This window comes from Pseudopodoces humilis, chromosome 11 (assembly GCF_049639895.1).
Source record: "Pseudopodoces humilis isolate 2021_Gansu_Grassland_sample_001 chromosome 11, ASM4963989v1, whole genome shotgun sequence".
In the NCBI taxonomy this organism is placed as follows: Eukaryota; Metazoa; Chordata; class Aves; order Passeriformes; family Paridae; genus Pseudopodoces; species Pseudopodoces humilis.
This window is the reverse complement of record NC_142210.1, coordinates 8,589,376-8,602,439: the sequence shown is the minus strand read 5'-3', so window position 1 is coordinate 8,602,439 and position 13,064 is coordinate 8,589,376. Positions and strand designations below refer to the sequence as shown.

Here is a 13,064-nt window from a genome sequence, read left to right as displayed (position 1 = left end):
AGAAATACAAGACAAAAATACAATAATGGAGAAAGGAGAAGAAAAGCAAGTTAAGATCTGTGTAGAGTTGGATCTTTATATAAGATAGGAAACTTCTCTGGGACCTGAATGTAATGCAAATGGAAATTCCAGTAATCAAATTCAGAAATGTAATTTTGGGGATATAAACTAATTTTAGTCCTGCCATTTTCTTATCAGAAGCTTTATTTTAATAGCGCTGGTACAAGAAATTATTTTGTGTGTTTTTAGACTGAATGTGGATGTCAGTTCACATCGAAACTGGAAGGAATGTTCAGGGACATGAGCATCTCAAACACAACGATGGATGAGTTCAGGCAACATCTTCAGGCGACAGGGGTAAGTGCTGGGCTCTGTGTAGAGTCTCGAGTACTGCCAGTTTCATTCCATAAAATCCGTGTGTCCAAAGGGCTGGGCCATGTGTGCGTGGCTCTGCCAGACGGCACCGCCAGGGGGTGCGCAGTGCCCGCCCCCCTGCCCGGCTGTGCCCGCCCCCCTGCCCGGCTGTGCCCGCCCCCCTGCCCGGCTGTGCCCGCCCCCCTGCCCGGCTGTGCCCGCCCCCCTGCCCGGCTGTGCCCGCCCCCCTGCCCGGGTGTGCCCGCCCCCCTGCCCGGCTGTGCCCGCCCCCCTGCCCGGCTGTGCCCGCCCCCCTGCCCGGCTGTGCCCGCCCCCCTGCCCGGCTGTGCCCGCCCCCCTGCCCGGCTGTGCCCGCCCCCCTGCCCGGCTGTGCCCGCCCCCCTGCCCGGCTGTGCCCGCCCCCCTGCCCGGCTGTGCCCGCCCCCCTGCCCGGCTGTGCCCGCCCCCCTGCCCGGCTGTGCTGCACTCCAGGGGCCAGTCGCCAGCTCCCATGTGTATTTCCCAGCAAAGCCATCCCATTCACATTCTTCAAAGTTAATCACCAGCTGTGATGTGTATATTTTGCTAAGAGCAAGAAAAATACTGTGTGCTGCAGGTATTTGCAAAGCACGCCATCTCATGTTGAGCTGTCCTGACGCAATTAATGCCTTTGCTAAAAGCAAAACTGCCATTTTATTGCAAATTTCAAAATCTAGTTTTTCGAGTTTTCTTACAGATTGTCAAATAAGGATTTAGTTGTTTAATTAGAAAAATTACACCTTCTTGTAAAAGTAGACCCCTGGAATATTTTAGGGGGGCATAATTCTTTTTGAAATGTTTATTTGCTCCAAAACACTACTTTTCTATACTGATAACTCAGTAGCACTTAATAGTGATAATAAATGGCCAAGTAGTTCCCTGTGTGCAGGTAATAGGGTCAGTACATCAAACCTGTTTGAATCGGTTCCAGAACTCTGAATGCCAGGAATATTTTCATGGATATACTCTGTCCAGTGTCCCTAGTTGTGCAAGGTGATATGAAATCTTTGTTGTCTTGAAGCAGTTGGCTGAAATCCTCCTCATCAGCATTCTGTGACTCATCATGAGTAGGAGAACAGCATGTTCTCTAAGTGGATTCAAAAAAGGATGGAGAGGAAGGGGATAAAGGTGTTTGTGGACAGGCAGTTTTACGACTGGTTCATTTGGTTTCTCTGCTTTAGAGGCTAGTCTTGTTTTGCTTCTGGAGTGCTTGAAATATAAATTTCAATAAAAATTTGTTGGAGCATTCCCGTTTTTTTGGTAGCATGGTGGGCTTGGATATGTAGGGGAAGAGGGGGTTGTGCTTAAAAGGCTCATGTATTTTACGTGACAGTCTTAAAATAAGTGAGTTAATAAATTATATCTCTATCTTCTTTTTAGCTATGTACAGCTAAGAAGATGAATTTAAAATGTTAACAGATGTTCTGTTAGGTTTTACTTGACTCTTGGCAAGACACCAGCAGTTCATGTGATGGTTTTCTTTTGATCAGCCTAATCATGGCCTTTTATGAAATTTCCAGAAATACTATTTAGGAAATACAGGAAGATTTGGCTGATGATACTGTGTTTTATATTAAATAGTTTGTTCTGCTCCTTTTTAAACAGTTTGGGCACCTTGAATGTGTACAGTGCCTCCTAGAGGAGTCAGGCATCTGCTTTTCTCTAAACCTGCAAAGTTTCCTTCTGGATGCTCTATCCTGAGATACAGGCAGTGCCAAGGTCTGTTTAGATGATTGGCTTGCTCTCAAGTTGTTGAAAGTTGAAAGCTCAGCACCAGGGAAAGTCCAGGCTAATAGATTGACAAATTTCTGTAACTGTGATCCTGGAACCTTTCTTGGAGTTCTGTAAAGATCGGATCACTTCAGGGCACTTTCCATTAGTTCATAGAAAAGACATCTTGTAAAATAAAGTGCTTCCAAAACTTTTTTGTGCTACCAACTGCTTAGTGCTCTTTAGAATGTATGATGGGAGGCATTCTAAACTAGTGCTGCGTTCTGGTCTGGCAAGACCAAAACATTTTGGGAAATTGTTGCCATCTCAACTCATATGCTTCAGTTCCAGATAAAAATATTTTCTGTATCTTCTGTCTGCATTGATGGCCTTTTCCCACACTTAAGCTGGAGGAAAAAAACTGTTGAAGCTTGTTTAGGTTTTTCAGAAGTTTCCTGGGCACAAGCTGGTTGCTGCACACAGGCATTCAGTACACACAATACAAAAAATCTTCTCTAGCTCATGGCAATGCTACTCTGATACTGAGTAGTGAAAGTTTCTGAGTTCAGGTAGCACTTTTTGACCTAATAATGTGCTCTCTTTCTGTATAGTGGATTTATATAAGTTGAATATTATATGCTTTGGTTTTTTTCTCCATAATGTGTGTTCTTTGAAGGTACTGGCTCTACCTTCTAAAGCTGAAAATAGTCAGTTTTAAGCTTAATAATGCTCAGCTGAGTTGGGATACCTAGTGAGGATTATGCATCACTGGTAGCCAGACCGTTATCACCTGCCAACACATCTTTATAGATCAGCACTTACTTGAGCTGAGAAATGTTTCTTCACCAGTGCTTGAATGTTCAGTCACAGAATAGTCCCTATTCCTTAGGGAAGGAGGATAGGTGGGCTAAGAGTAACTGTTGACATTGCAGTCCACAGATAAGCTCCTTAGGGTTCAACATCAGATAGTCAGCATTTCCTCTCTGCTTCCAGTGAGTACATTTAGAAAGAATTGTTTTGAAACTGACTCATTTCATGCAACCCAGCTTTATTGCAAGTCTTCAGAAAACCTATTTACAAAGATTTGTTGCACATATCATAAGCTCTGTTTATGATCACAGACATTTAGTTCTTGGTTAAGAATTCCTTTTGTTCAACTCTGTATGCTCTTAAATGCCAGAGGGGAATAATGTAGAGAAGTTTTGCTGTACCATCCACTCTGACAGTGATGAATCAATGTATTTTTTTGTTTTGTAAAAAAGAATGTTTACAGATATGTCTGTTTCTTTTGTAGTTAGACAAAATTCTAAGTATTTTACACTGATACAGATAAAGCGGTGAAACATGGTCTTGTTGTAAAATAGAGTATGTTTTCTTCCAATTACCCTTAGGTCTCACTAGGAGGTGTTGATCTCACAGTGCGTGTCCTCACAACAGGTTACTGGCCTACCCAGTCAGCCACACCAAAGTGCAACATCCCTCCAGCTCCCAGACATGCTTTTGAAATATTTAGAAGGTATGTATTACTACAGATTTTTAGGTAGAGGTTTTAAGAAGAAACTTTCTAAACTCACCTGCACACATTTTTTTCACCTGTACATTTTTTTTTACCAGCTTTACTGTTAAAGATGTGCTGGCAAACTGCTCTTCTTCAGCTCATGTGAAAATTGGAGAATGCAATAGTTGTGTTATGATGACTGAGATTTTAAATAGAATTCTGACAAAAGTTAATGTTTTGAAAAACCAAAAAGCTATAAATGTTTTAAGAATGTCCTCAACAGCTCTAAAAAGCTGTGTAACTTTTAAATATATTTCCTCTTTAATACAAAATGTGAGCTATATATTGTTTTCATTTCAATTCTATTACAGATTTTATTTAGCCAAACACAGTGGGCGACAGCTGACACTCCAGCATCACATGGGTTCTGCAGATCTCAATGCCACTTTCTATGGGCCTGTTAAAAAGGTAGAGAATCAAGATTTATATAATATTGTATCTTTTTTAGAAAGTAAACAAGGTCATATTTTTTTGTAACTTCAAAATTTTGTAAAATAAAAACAACCCCATCGAGAAGGTAAGAATAAGAAAGTGATTCCTTCCATCAGCCTTACAGTCTGATTCTTTTTTTGCAGCAGTTTTGCTTTGATGATTTTTTTTTTCCTCTGAATCTGAGTGCATCACTCAGCATCATCTTTTACTTGTAGAAAAATAGTAAATGTGAACTTGAAGGGACCGCAGTCATTTGAGTGGTTTGGATTCTTTTTGGCTGTCAGTGAAAGATGAACAGAAACTTGTTAGTTATTTTTGCTAAGCCAAGTTTTTCCTGCTTTTCATATGCAGAGTGCAATGTAGACAACATTTTTTTCAAACACAAGACTCTAGTAGAGTTTATAGAAGTATAATGCTTAATTTGTATGTGTACAGGGAAGGAATTTTGTAGTGATTAGACCAGTACTAAAGTGCTAAGCTAGAACTAGTAATGGCATGATGCTTGGGAATGTAGGAGGCAGTGCAAAATGAAAGCAAAAATCTTAAAACAAAGTATTAATAACATGCACTTGTGAGAATGTTGAAATTACTGTAGGGTAAATAGGTTGACAACTTTATAAGCTTAAGAAAAATTTGGAGGGTGGACAAGTGAAGGAACAGGGGCTTCAGGGGTGGTGAAGTCTCCATCCTTAGCAGTGGTCAGTGTTTGATTGGTGGTTGTACATGGCCTGGGCTGGGGTGGTGGCTGGACCACGGGACCTCTGTATGGGCCTCCAAGCTCAGTCTCCCTGGCATTGTAAGGCAGCTGCTGGAGGAACATCCTGGTCATTCCCCCAGGTGTTTGCTTTCCTGTCGCTTCTCTAGGCTGATCTAGAGAAATTTTTCACCATGAATCGCTCTTCTTGTCAGGATAAAACATTTTTCAGTGACAAACAATCTAACAGTAGTTTTGGAATTTTAAAACAGGAAGATGGCTCAGAAGTTGGTGTAGGAGGTGCCCAAGTAACTGGCTCAAATACACGGAAGCACATATTGCAAGTCTCCACTTTCCAGATGACAATATTAATGCTATTTAACAACAGAGAAAAATACACATTTGAGGTAAGTGCTGTGGGTTTCTTACCTGATTCTAAATAACTGGTTTGGGCACTTTGTTGTCCTCTTGAGTTAGGCATTTGAAGATCAGGTGCCTTTCATTCTCTTTGAGTATGGATCAGGCCAATTAACACGGGAAACAGGTCGTTAGCAGTGCACCTGGGAAGCACTTCTAGGGGAGGAAATTATTTGGGAACAGGTTTCAGATATGTTAGAGAGTGGTGAGTGTGGTTGTTCTAGGCCATTGAGCTGTAGAAAAGCTGAAGTTGAAATGCAGCAGGTGGCTCCATTTCCTTATTTTGTCTTTCAGAAACTGGATTTAGAGGCCAAAGGGTGGAGAAGGGTTTGTATCCTGGCTTCTTGAATACCTAAGTAAAATTGGCAGCCTGGACCGAGCTGGAGGATGAATCAAAGAACTTTCAGCCCCTCTCTGAGCTGATCAGCCAGAAAGGACAGTGAAGGAAGTTCTGGATAGATTCTTAACAAGGAGACTAGAGGGGTGTTGCTGGGAAAGGTTGAAATGTCACTTAAGAGATGATGATGAAGGGTTTAGGAGAGGAGAAGGATCATGTGCTTTGTTATGTGAGCACTATATTGTAAAGAAAAATTGATAGTTTTGTTTTGGACCTTATCTTTGTTTCAGAGAGCATTGGCAGCCTTGAAAAGCAGTATGGGTGCAGTTTGAAACAGTCAGTTTCCAGGTTTTCTCATCTGTTTTTGACTGTGCTATGCATAGTAATCATTTGCTTTTTTGGTTGGATTGTTTTCAGCTTATTTGGCATACTTCTAGCCTGTTAATAAAGAAAATTTCTTTGAAATGGTCTCAGTAGTGATTAAGGCAGGCACGATTTGATAAGACACTCTTAATAAACTACTGATAATTTAAAATGTTATTTTAGAACACAAAGTCCTGTGTGTTCTGAAATCCATTGCAGGAGCATTACAGCTTTGAGTACTTTGCAGAATATTTGAGGGAGTGAAAACAAGGAAGGGGACTTAACAGCTCGTTTTTTTTCTTGAAGCTGATATTGAAGTATGGCTGGTGGCTGCCTTATTCCATCAAATTGCAGTCTTGATCACCAGTAGTGCTTTACCCATGCATGAATAAATAACACTTGGGAGGGCAGTGAAAAATACAGTCTTTAATACCTGCTCTAAATTACACTGTATTTTACCAAGACCAGATGATAGAGAAATATGTCCATCTGCTTTTACATTGTATGTTTTGTTTATTTCTGGTTTGGGAGTTCTTAAGCTCTTACTTTGTGTCCCATTTGAACTAAAGCATTAAGGAGGCATATTTGTGTTGTTTGGTTTCTTTGGTGAAGTGTGTGGGAGTTGTCTTTAACTCCAGCCAGGAAAGCTTATGAAAACTTCAGAGGAGAATGAATTTCATCTTTGTTCATTTATTACTGGATACCCTGAATAACTTCTGAGTGCTGGGCAACCTTTCCTTCTCTGTTGTGTCAGATGTGTGAGATGAGTGCTTTCAGTGCAGCAGAGCATGTGAGCAGACTTGTGTGTGCTTGTGTATCCTAAAGCTGTCTGATACACAAATGTTTCTGGAGATTCACAGCTCAACAGATTCATCTGAAGTTGTCTTCACAGCTGAACAGACTTTGCTGTTTTATTTTGCATTCAGTGTAATTATTAATTGCAGACTTGGTAAGATCCTCATAATAATCCTAATAGGCCATGTGATTGAGGAAAAAAACGGGATACTGATAATGCAAAAATTATCCATAAAATACTATGGAAACTTTAAAAACTGTTGCATAGAAAAATTTCTTCACAGAAAATGTATACATTTATTGTCTTCCTGTACAGCAACATTTTATTTGTATATGCAAAATAGCTATTGGCCATATAGGTCTAGGTTAATGCTACTGAAGTGGAAGATTCTTCATGCAGGCCTTCAAAGAATGCTAATTTTATCTACTAATTCAATTTTTTCTAATCAAGTCATATAATATTCAACATATTTTTCAGTTGATTTACATTACAGCTCAGTATTTTAAAAGGTTAAATGCTCACTTTTTGTAATGCCCTTAGAAATAAGCATGGTTCTTTATGTTTAAAAAACAAGAAATATAAATGTGACCATAGCAGAAGTTAAGTTGTGGAATAATTCCACAAAAATTAGAGATTAGAACAGTAAACTAGATTACCTGTTCCCTCTTTTGCTGATGTCTGCTTTGGAAGGTACACAAGTTGCAGTCTGTAAATAAAATTAAAAATACTTTTTATTGTTTCAACAAAATTACAAAATTCTTTTCCTTTGGATTTTTCTGCACATTTTCCTTCTAATAATCTGTTTTCTTGTATAGTACTGACAGAGTTCCATACCTGGAATGATCTCTTTCGCAGCCCCCAGACAGAGCTCTCACTTGGTAATATTTTAGCACTAAGATTTTGTAATCAGAACTACTCCTGTGCACAAATCTAATGTGGTCTTTAAAATAAGGCATTTTTGGAGATGGGGAAGAAGTATACATTTCTCATTGCTACATCAAATATCTACATAAAAATGTGTTCAGAAAAATGTTATGCTACAGGCTAAGGGAAAGAGAGCACAAGAACATCTGTCATCTCAATTTACATTCATAGCTGCATTTTTTTTTATTCAGCTCAAAATTTTTGGCTCCTTCTGAGGCAGCATATTGCAGTGCAGTTCTTTGTGGTCCTTACTTTAGTGCTGGCTTATAAATTCTAAAAGTGAAATGGTTTGAGTGTGTTCCTGGCTCAGCTGCTGAGTGAAGTACAATAGCAAATACACAGTGCTTTATATAAGGGTGGGTAGCATGAAACCTCCTCAAATTCCCTTTTGGCTCTTTGTTTCACTTTTGTTAAGAGCAGAATATATATATATATATAACCTTGTTGAACTGATGTAGGTTTGAAAGGATTCATTTTAATTGTTGATCAAAAATCAAAGTTTGGGATCCTGCATGTCCCCGGCATTACATCATTAATAAGCTGGATTTGGTTTGTAGCCGTTACGGCTTTTCATTTATCTAAGCTCTAAAATCTGGCACCTTCCCTTGGTTTGTTAAATTTTATGCTGATCTATCCATTTCAGTAAGATCTGTTGGTGTGACCATATAAAGGATTATATCTCCTTGAGATTTTTTTTTTAAATACCACTTTGCGCTGAATCTGGAAAAAAAAAAAAAAGTGAAGATGACAACTGTGTTTTAAATAAAGCAGCAAAGGAAGGAAATAGTAACTTTCTATGAGCAGCTTGGGAAGAAACATTTTGATACTAGGAAACAGTTAAAATATGTGGATATTTGTAACTTATTTCAAATGGTATTTCTGAATGCATTATTCTAAGAATACTTTTAGGAACCTTTTAGTATTTCCAGATCATCTACAAGGAGGTACCAAAAATCCGAATTTTTTTTTAATTTTGGACTTGGTGATTTTATTCTTTTTACCTCATTCCAGTTAACTTGTCAAAAACAATTTCACATGGTTTCACATGAAGTCAGCACTCTGTGTGTAGTGCTGGGTAGAGTTGAAAAATAAGGACTATTTTGTCTGAGCCTTGGCATCACAGAGAGCTGGTAGTGAGATGCTGTGTGTGAGGTGCAGTCTAATTCCTGATAGAAGTCTGAGACAAAGCCAGTACACCCAAGTCATTTTTATTTTATGTTGTCAGTGGTGCCTGCTGACAGAAAAGTGGCTGTTTTTTCTGGGTTGATTTAAGAAATAACTCGAGTATACTCAAAAAATAAAATTATTTGATAGAATTTTTATTTTTCTGGGCACTCTTTAAAGAACTTTTAACAAGTTGTTTATAGTTCTTTACAGATCTTAGCATTTTGATCACTTGGAGTTGTTACTCCTGTTTTTAGCCTAAGGTCATCACATGGACTTGTGTGCCATGAGAATCAGGAATTTATGGGGACAGTGTAAGGGTTTGATACTGCCCTTGAGACCAGAGTTGGGGAAGCTGAGGAGGGGATAGCTCTTGTGGACAGCTGTATGTCTGCAAGGTTTGTTTTTTCTCTTTAGCTGCTACAAGTCCCTCAAGAGTCTGAATGGGAATGTGAAATCAGAAGTGTCTGCAGTTTCCTCAGGCTAGAAATAGGAAGAAAAGAGATGAGGAAAAATGAACTTTTACTGAATGGGAGCTCAGTAAACACATTAGGTCTCAGAGAGCAAAGTTGGCCTTCTAGAGCATATTAAGGCATCATTCTGCATCCAGTGCAACTTATTTACCAGCTCATGACCACTGTTAACTTGCCTAATACTCATCTCTCAGCTGACTCTTCAGGGCACTGAGAGAGGTATACCAGGTTATGTACATGTTTTACAAACAGTCTGGATTCTTCAAAGTTCATATGTTTGCTGCACTATAATGGGTTCTTTTTGTATTTCACCTGGAAGTCCTAGCCACAGGCATCTGGGCTGTAAATAAATAGTTTGAGTTATTCAAAAGGGTGATATGATCAATCTAGAGTATTCATATGCTACAGTGAAACCAGAAGGGTTTGCTCCATTTGTAACAATCTTTTTAACAGTGTGGCTGAACACAAAAGCATTTGTGCAGCCCTTGGTCAGGAATGGTCATGAACATCATGGATGTTTTGCGTCACTGAGTTAGTCAGAATGTTTCACCCTGTTCAACAAACCCTGGAAACAGTTAACAAATCCTTTCATCCCTCTCAGAAATTGCAGGGAAATGGAACAGCTGGTTATTCATTCTCCTTCCAGCTCATGGTGACTGTTCATTTGACAGAATTCACTGAGTGCTGACCCAGGTGGATCATTTTGCACAGCACCCACTGAGACCTTGCTGCTGAATGAGTTCTGACCTTTCAAGTGCCACAACTGTCACAGTATTACTTTTTTAAGCAATCCCTGATGTTGTTTCCAACACACAGTACTTCTGCCACAGCCATAAGCTAACCCAGTATTCTTCTTTAGGAAATTCAACAAGAAACTGATATCCCCGAAAGAGAACTGGTTAGAGCCCTACAGTCCCTTGCATGTGGCAAACCAACACAACGTGTTCTCACAAAAGAGCCCAAATCAAAAGAAATAGAAAATGGTCATATATTTACAGTGAATGATCAGTTCACATCTAAACTACACAGAGTCAAGATTCAGACGGGTAAGTCAGTTTTATATTCTACTCTCTTGCAGTCCCAAATCTGCCTCAAAACTTCAAATTATCTTTTGCAGAATTAATGTCTGTAGAAGTGAAAGGAGAGACTTTTTTTTCTTGATGATTAGTTGCATCAAAATGAAAATTCAAGTGCCAGGAAAAATGTGGAAGTCAATTAAGCCATTTACTTTACAAAGTTTGTAATTATCTCTTACAGGAAATACTGAAAGAAAAATAAAGTTCAAATTATATAATAAAATGAAAAATATGCTTCTCATTGATTCAGAAATAGGAAAATTGCCTCATAAGTTGCTGTACTGCAGTGAAATGAGTGATTTTTTAGCCCATGATACAACAGCCATTTTCAAGTACCAGGTAGCTTGTAATGGTTTTGGGCAATGATTTGGGTTTAATAAATAAGGGAAGCTGAGTGTATAATAACCACTTCATTAGCTTATAGAAGTGCTGGTGCTTTTGCCTGTAAGCAGATTTGAGTACTGTTCAAATTTTAACATAGTAGTAATTAAATAACAGTTTGTTATCTTGTCAGTTGCTATCAAAATATGCCAGAAAGTGTTAATATGTTCTTGTGGCTGCTTTTCATTGCAAAAAAAATCAACTTTGAGAATGTCAAAACTCAGGAAAATATAACTTGATGTCTAGATGAAATAAATAGTGAAGCTAACACACAATGAAACATATTTTCATTTTGCTAACATAATCTACATTCTCTGTTTTCTTTAAGTTGCTGCCAAACAAGGAGAATCTGATCCAGAAAGGAAAGAAACAAGGCAGAAAGTAGATGATGACAGAAAACATGAGATAGAAGCTGCTATAGTTCGGATAATGAAATCTAGAAAGAAGATGCAACACAATGTGCTAGTAGCAGAGGTATGCTTGTACAGAGTTTTGGTTTTGCTATTAGCTCATTAAAGTTACACAGCTCTTACTAAAATGATGCTAAAAGGCTTTTGAGAGAGGCTATATTTAACCCATCCTTTCTTTTCTTCGTGTCTATCTGAAGACATACCTGAATCCTTACCCTTCACTTTAGGATGTACACTCATGGGTGTATCTAATTTTCCTTCCTGCTTTTAGTGCTGATATGATGTTAAATTGCTGGAAAAGCAAACCAGCAAACCGGTGCGCTTAACATTATTTTTGGCTTTGATCTTGTTACTGACTGTTAGGTCCAGGTTTGAGAGATTTGAGCTCTTAGCAGAGAGAAACAGCCCTGCTGCTTTTCACTGCTAAGCTCACACAGCTCCAGGACATTACACACTTTGCACTCCTGAACTCCCTTAGAGCTGTGAAATTGGGAGCATTAACAGGCTGTGACCATGCCTCTGTAGAGCTTTGAATCACCCCAACATGAGCAAGGCAAGTAGAGGGACTGTCAGAAGTCCGTGGGCTTCTTTTTATTCTTCATAGTTGTCACCATCTCTGTCTTAATACATTTTTCTGGTTGTTGTGTTCTGTTAGGGTACTTCAAGATCTTACTTGGGCTGTGTTCTCATTGTTGGGTTTTATTTTCTTTCAGGTAACTCAGCAGCTGAAGGCCCGATTCTTACCAAGTCCAGTTGTTATTAAAAAACGTATTGAAGGACTTATTGAGAGAGAATATTTGGCACGAACACCTGAGGATCGCAAAGTATACACTTACGTAGCATAAAATGCGTTCAGAAAATTTGATTTATTCTTGGACTATACTCTTCGCATGAACTGGGAAGTTCTTTTAAATCATTAATATTAAGACGACCATCTTCTCTATTAAATTACATGTTCTAGACCATTCAGATCAAGCCTTTTACTCCTTTTGAGAGTTTTTGACATGAATTAATTGAGCTTCAGGCTTTTCAACGTTATCCCTGTAGAGATCATCCTTACAATTCTTCGGGAAAATGTGAATGTGCCGCGTTTGTTTTCAATACTGTATGAAAACAGAGAAATAAAAATTACTTTAGAAAATACAGCTCATTTAAAAAAATAAATTTGTTGGAATTTCATTTCCCCAGATCTTCAGTGTTGATGTAAATGTGTTTCTGTAGTGTTGCTTAGCACTTCGCGCATTGTATAAGTTGGGTTTAAAAGAAACCACAAGTGGTAAGGCAGAATTCCCACTTACCTTGCTCTGCTTCAAATGTTTCTTTAACTAGACATGTTTAATTTAAATACTTGCTAATTTTTTGAAGACCCAAGAAGACAACTTGAGCATGTTTCACTCTTCCAGCTGCACTCACTGTTCCAACATGAGTCAGGAACTTCTGGGGGCTCAAAAAAGACCGTAATAATTTTGGCTTTCCCTTCTGTAATTTGAGTTCTTCTAAATTATATTGATTAGGTTTTTTTCTGGTTTCTTAATAGGAAAAAGGACAAGATTTTAGTGTGTATAAACTGTATAATAATTTTTGCTGTTGTACTCACTGCTGATGGTGGATTGTACAGGGCGATGTTTTTATTTCACTAAATGTAGACAAAATAAATTTAAAATAAATGGATTTAGTGTACACAAACAACTAATTCAAGTGTGTTAGAGTACAGGGTTGACAATCTTTTGGAATTAATACTGTCCCCTGGGGAAATGTACTGGGATTATATTTTGTTAATAAACATCATAGATGGATCTGTAGCCTTAGGGCTTCCCATCATAAATGCATATTTCAGGAGATTAAAGTGAAGCCAGCGTGCACTATTTGTTTTTAAAAATGCATTTTAAACATGCAATAAAAAATTGTTACTGTAATGAAATTTTTAGTTCTTACC

The 13,064-nt window shown here is 38.5% G+C and overlaps 1 protein-coding gene across 1 annotated transcript in view; it reads left to right on the top strand.

Annotated features, from left to right (window-relative positions):
- CUL3 (cullin 3) overlaps positions 1 to 12,317 on the top strand; it is a 53,018-nt gene extending 40,701 nt beyond the window's left edge. Inside the window, exons 10-16 of the mRNA XM_005527034.3 lie at positions 250 to 357; positions 3,495 to 3,619; positions 3,973 to 4,069; positions 5,060 to 5,194; positions 10,121 to 10,307; positions 11,047 to 11,192; positions 11,842 to 12,317. Of these exons, the coding sequence (XP_005527091.1) occupies positions 250 to 357; positions 3,495 to 3,619; positions 3,973 to 4,069; positions 5,060 to 5,194; positions 10,121 to 10,307; positions 11,047 to 11,192; positions 11,842 to 11,973 (930 nt within the window). The 3' untranslated portion in view covers positions 11,974 to 12,317. The remainder of the gene's footprint in view (positions 1 to 249; positions 358 to 3,494; positions 3,620 to 3,972; positions 4,070 to 5,059; positions 5,195 to 10,120; positions 10,308 to 11,046; positions 11,193 to 11,841) is intronic.
- The last annotated feature ends 747 nt before the right edge of the window (positions 12,318 to 13,064 follow it).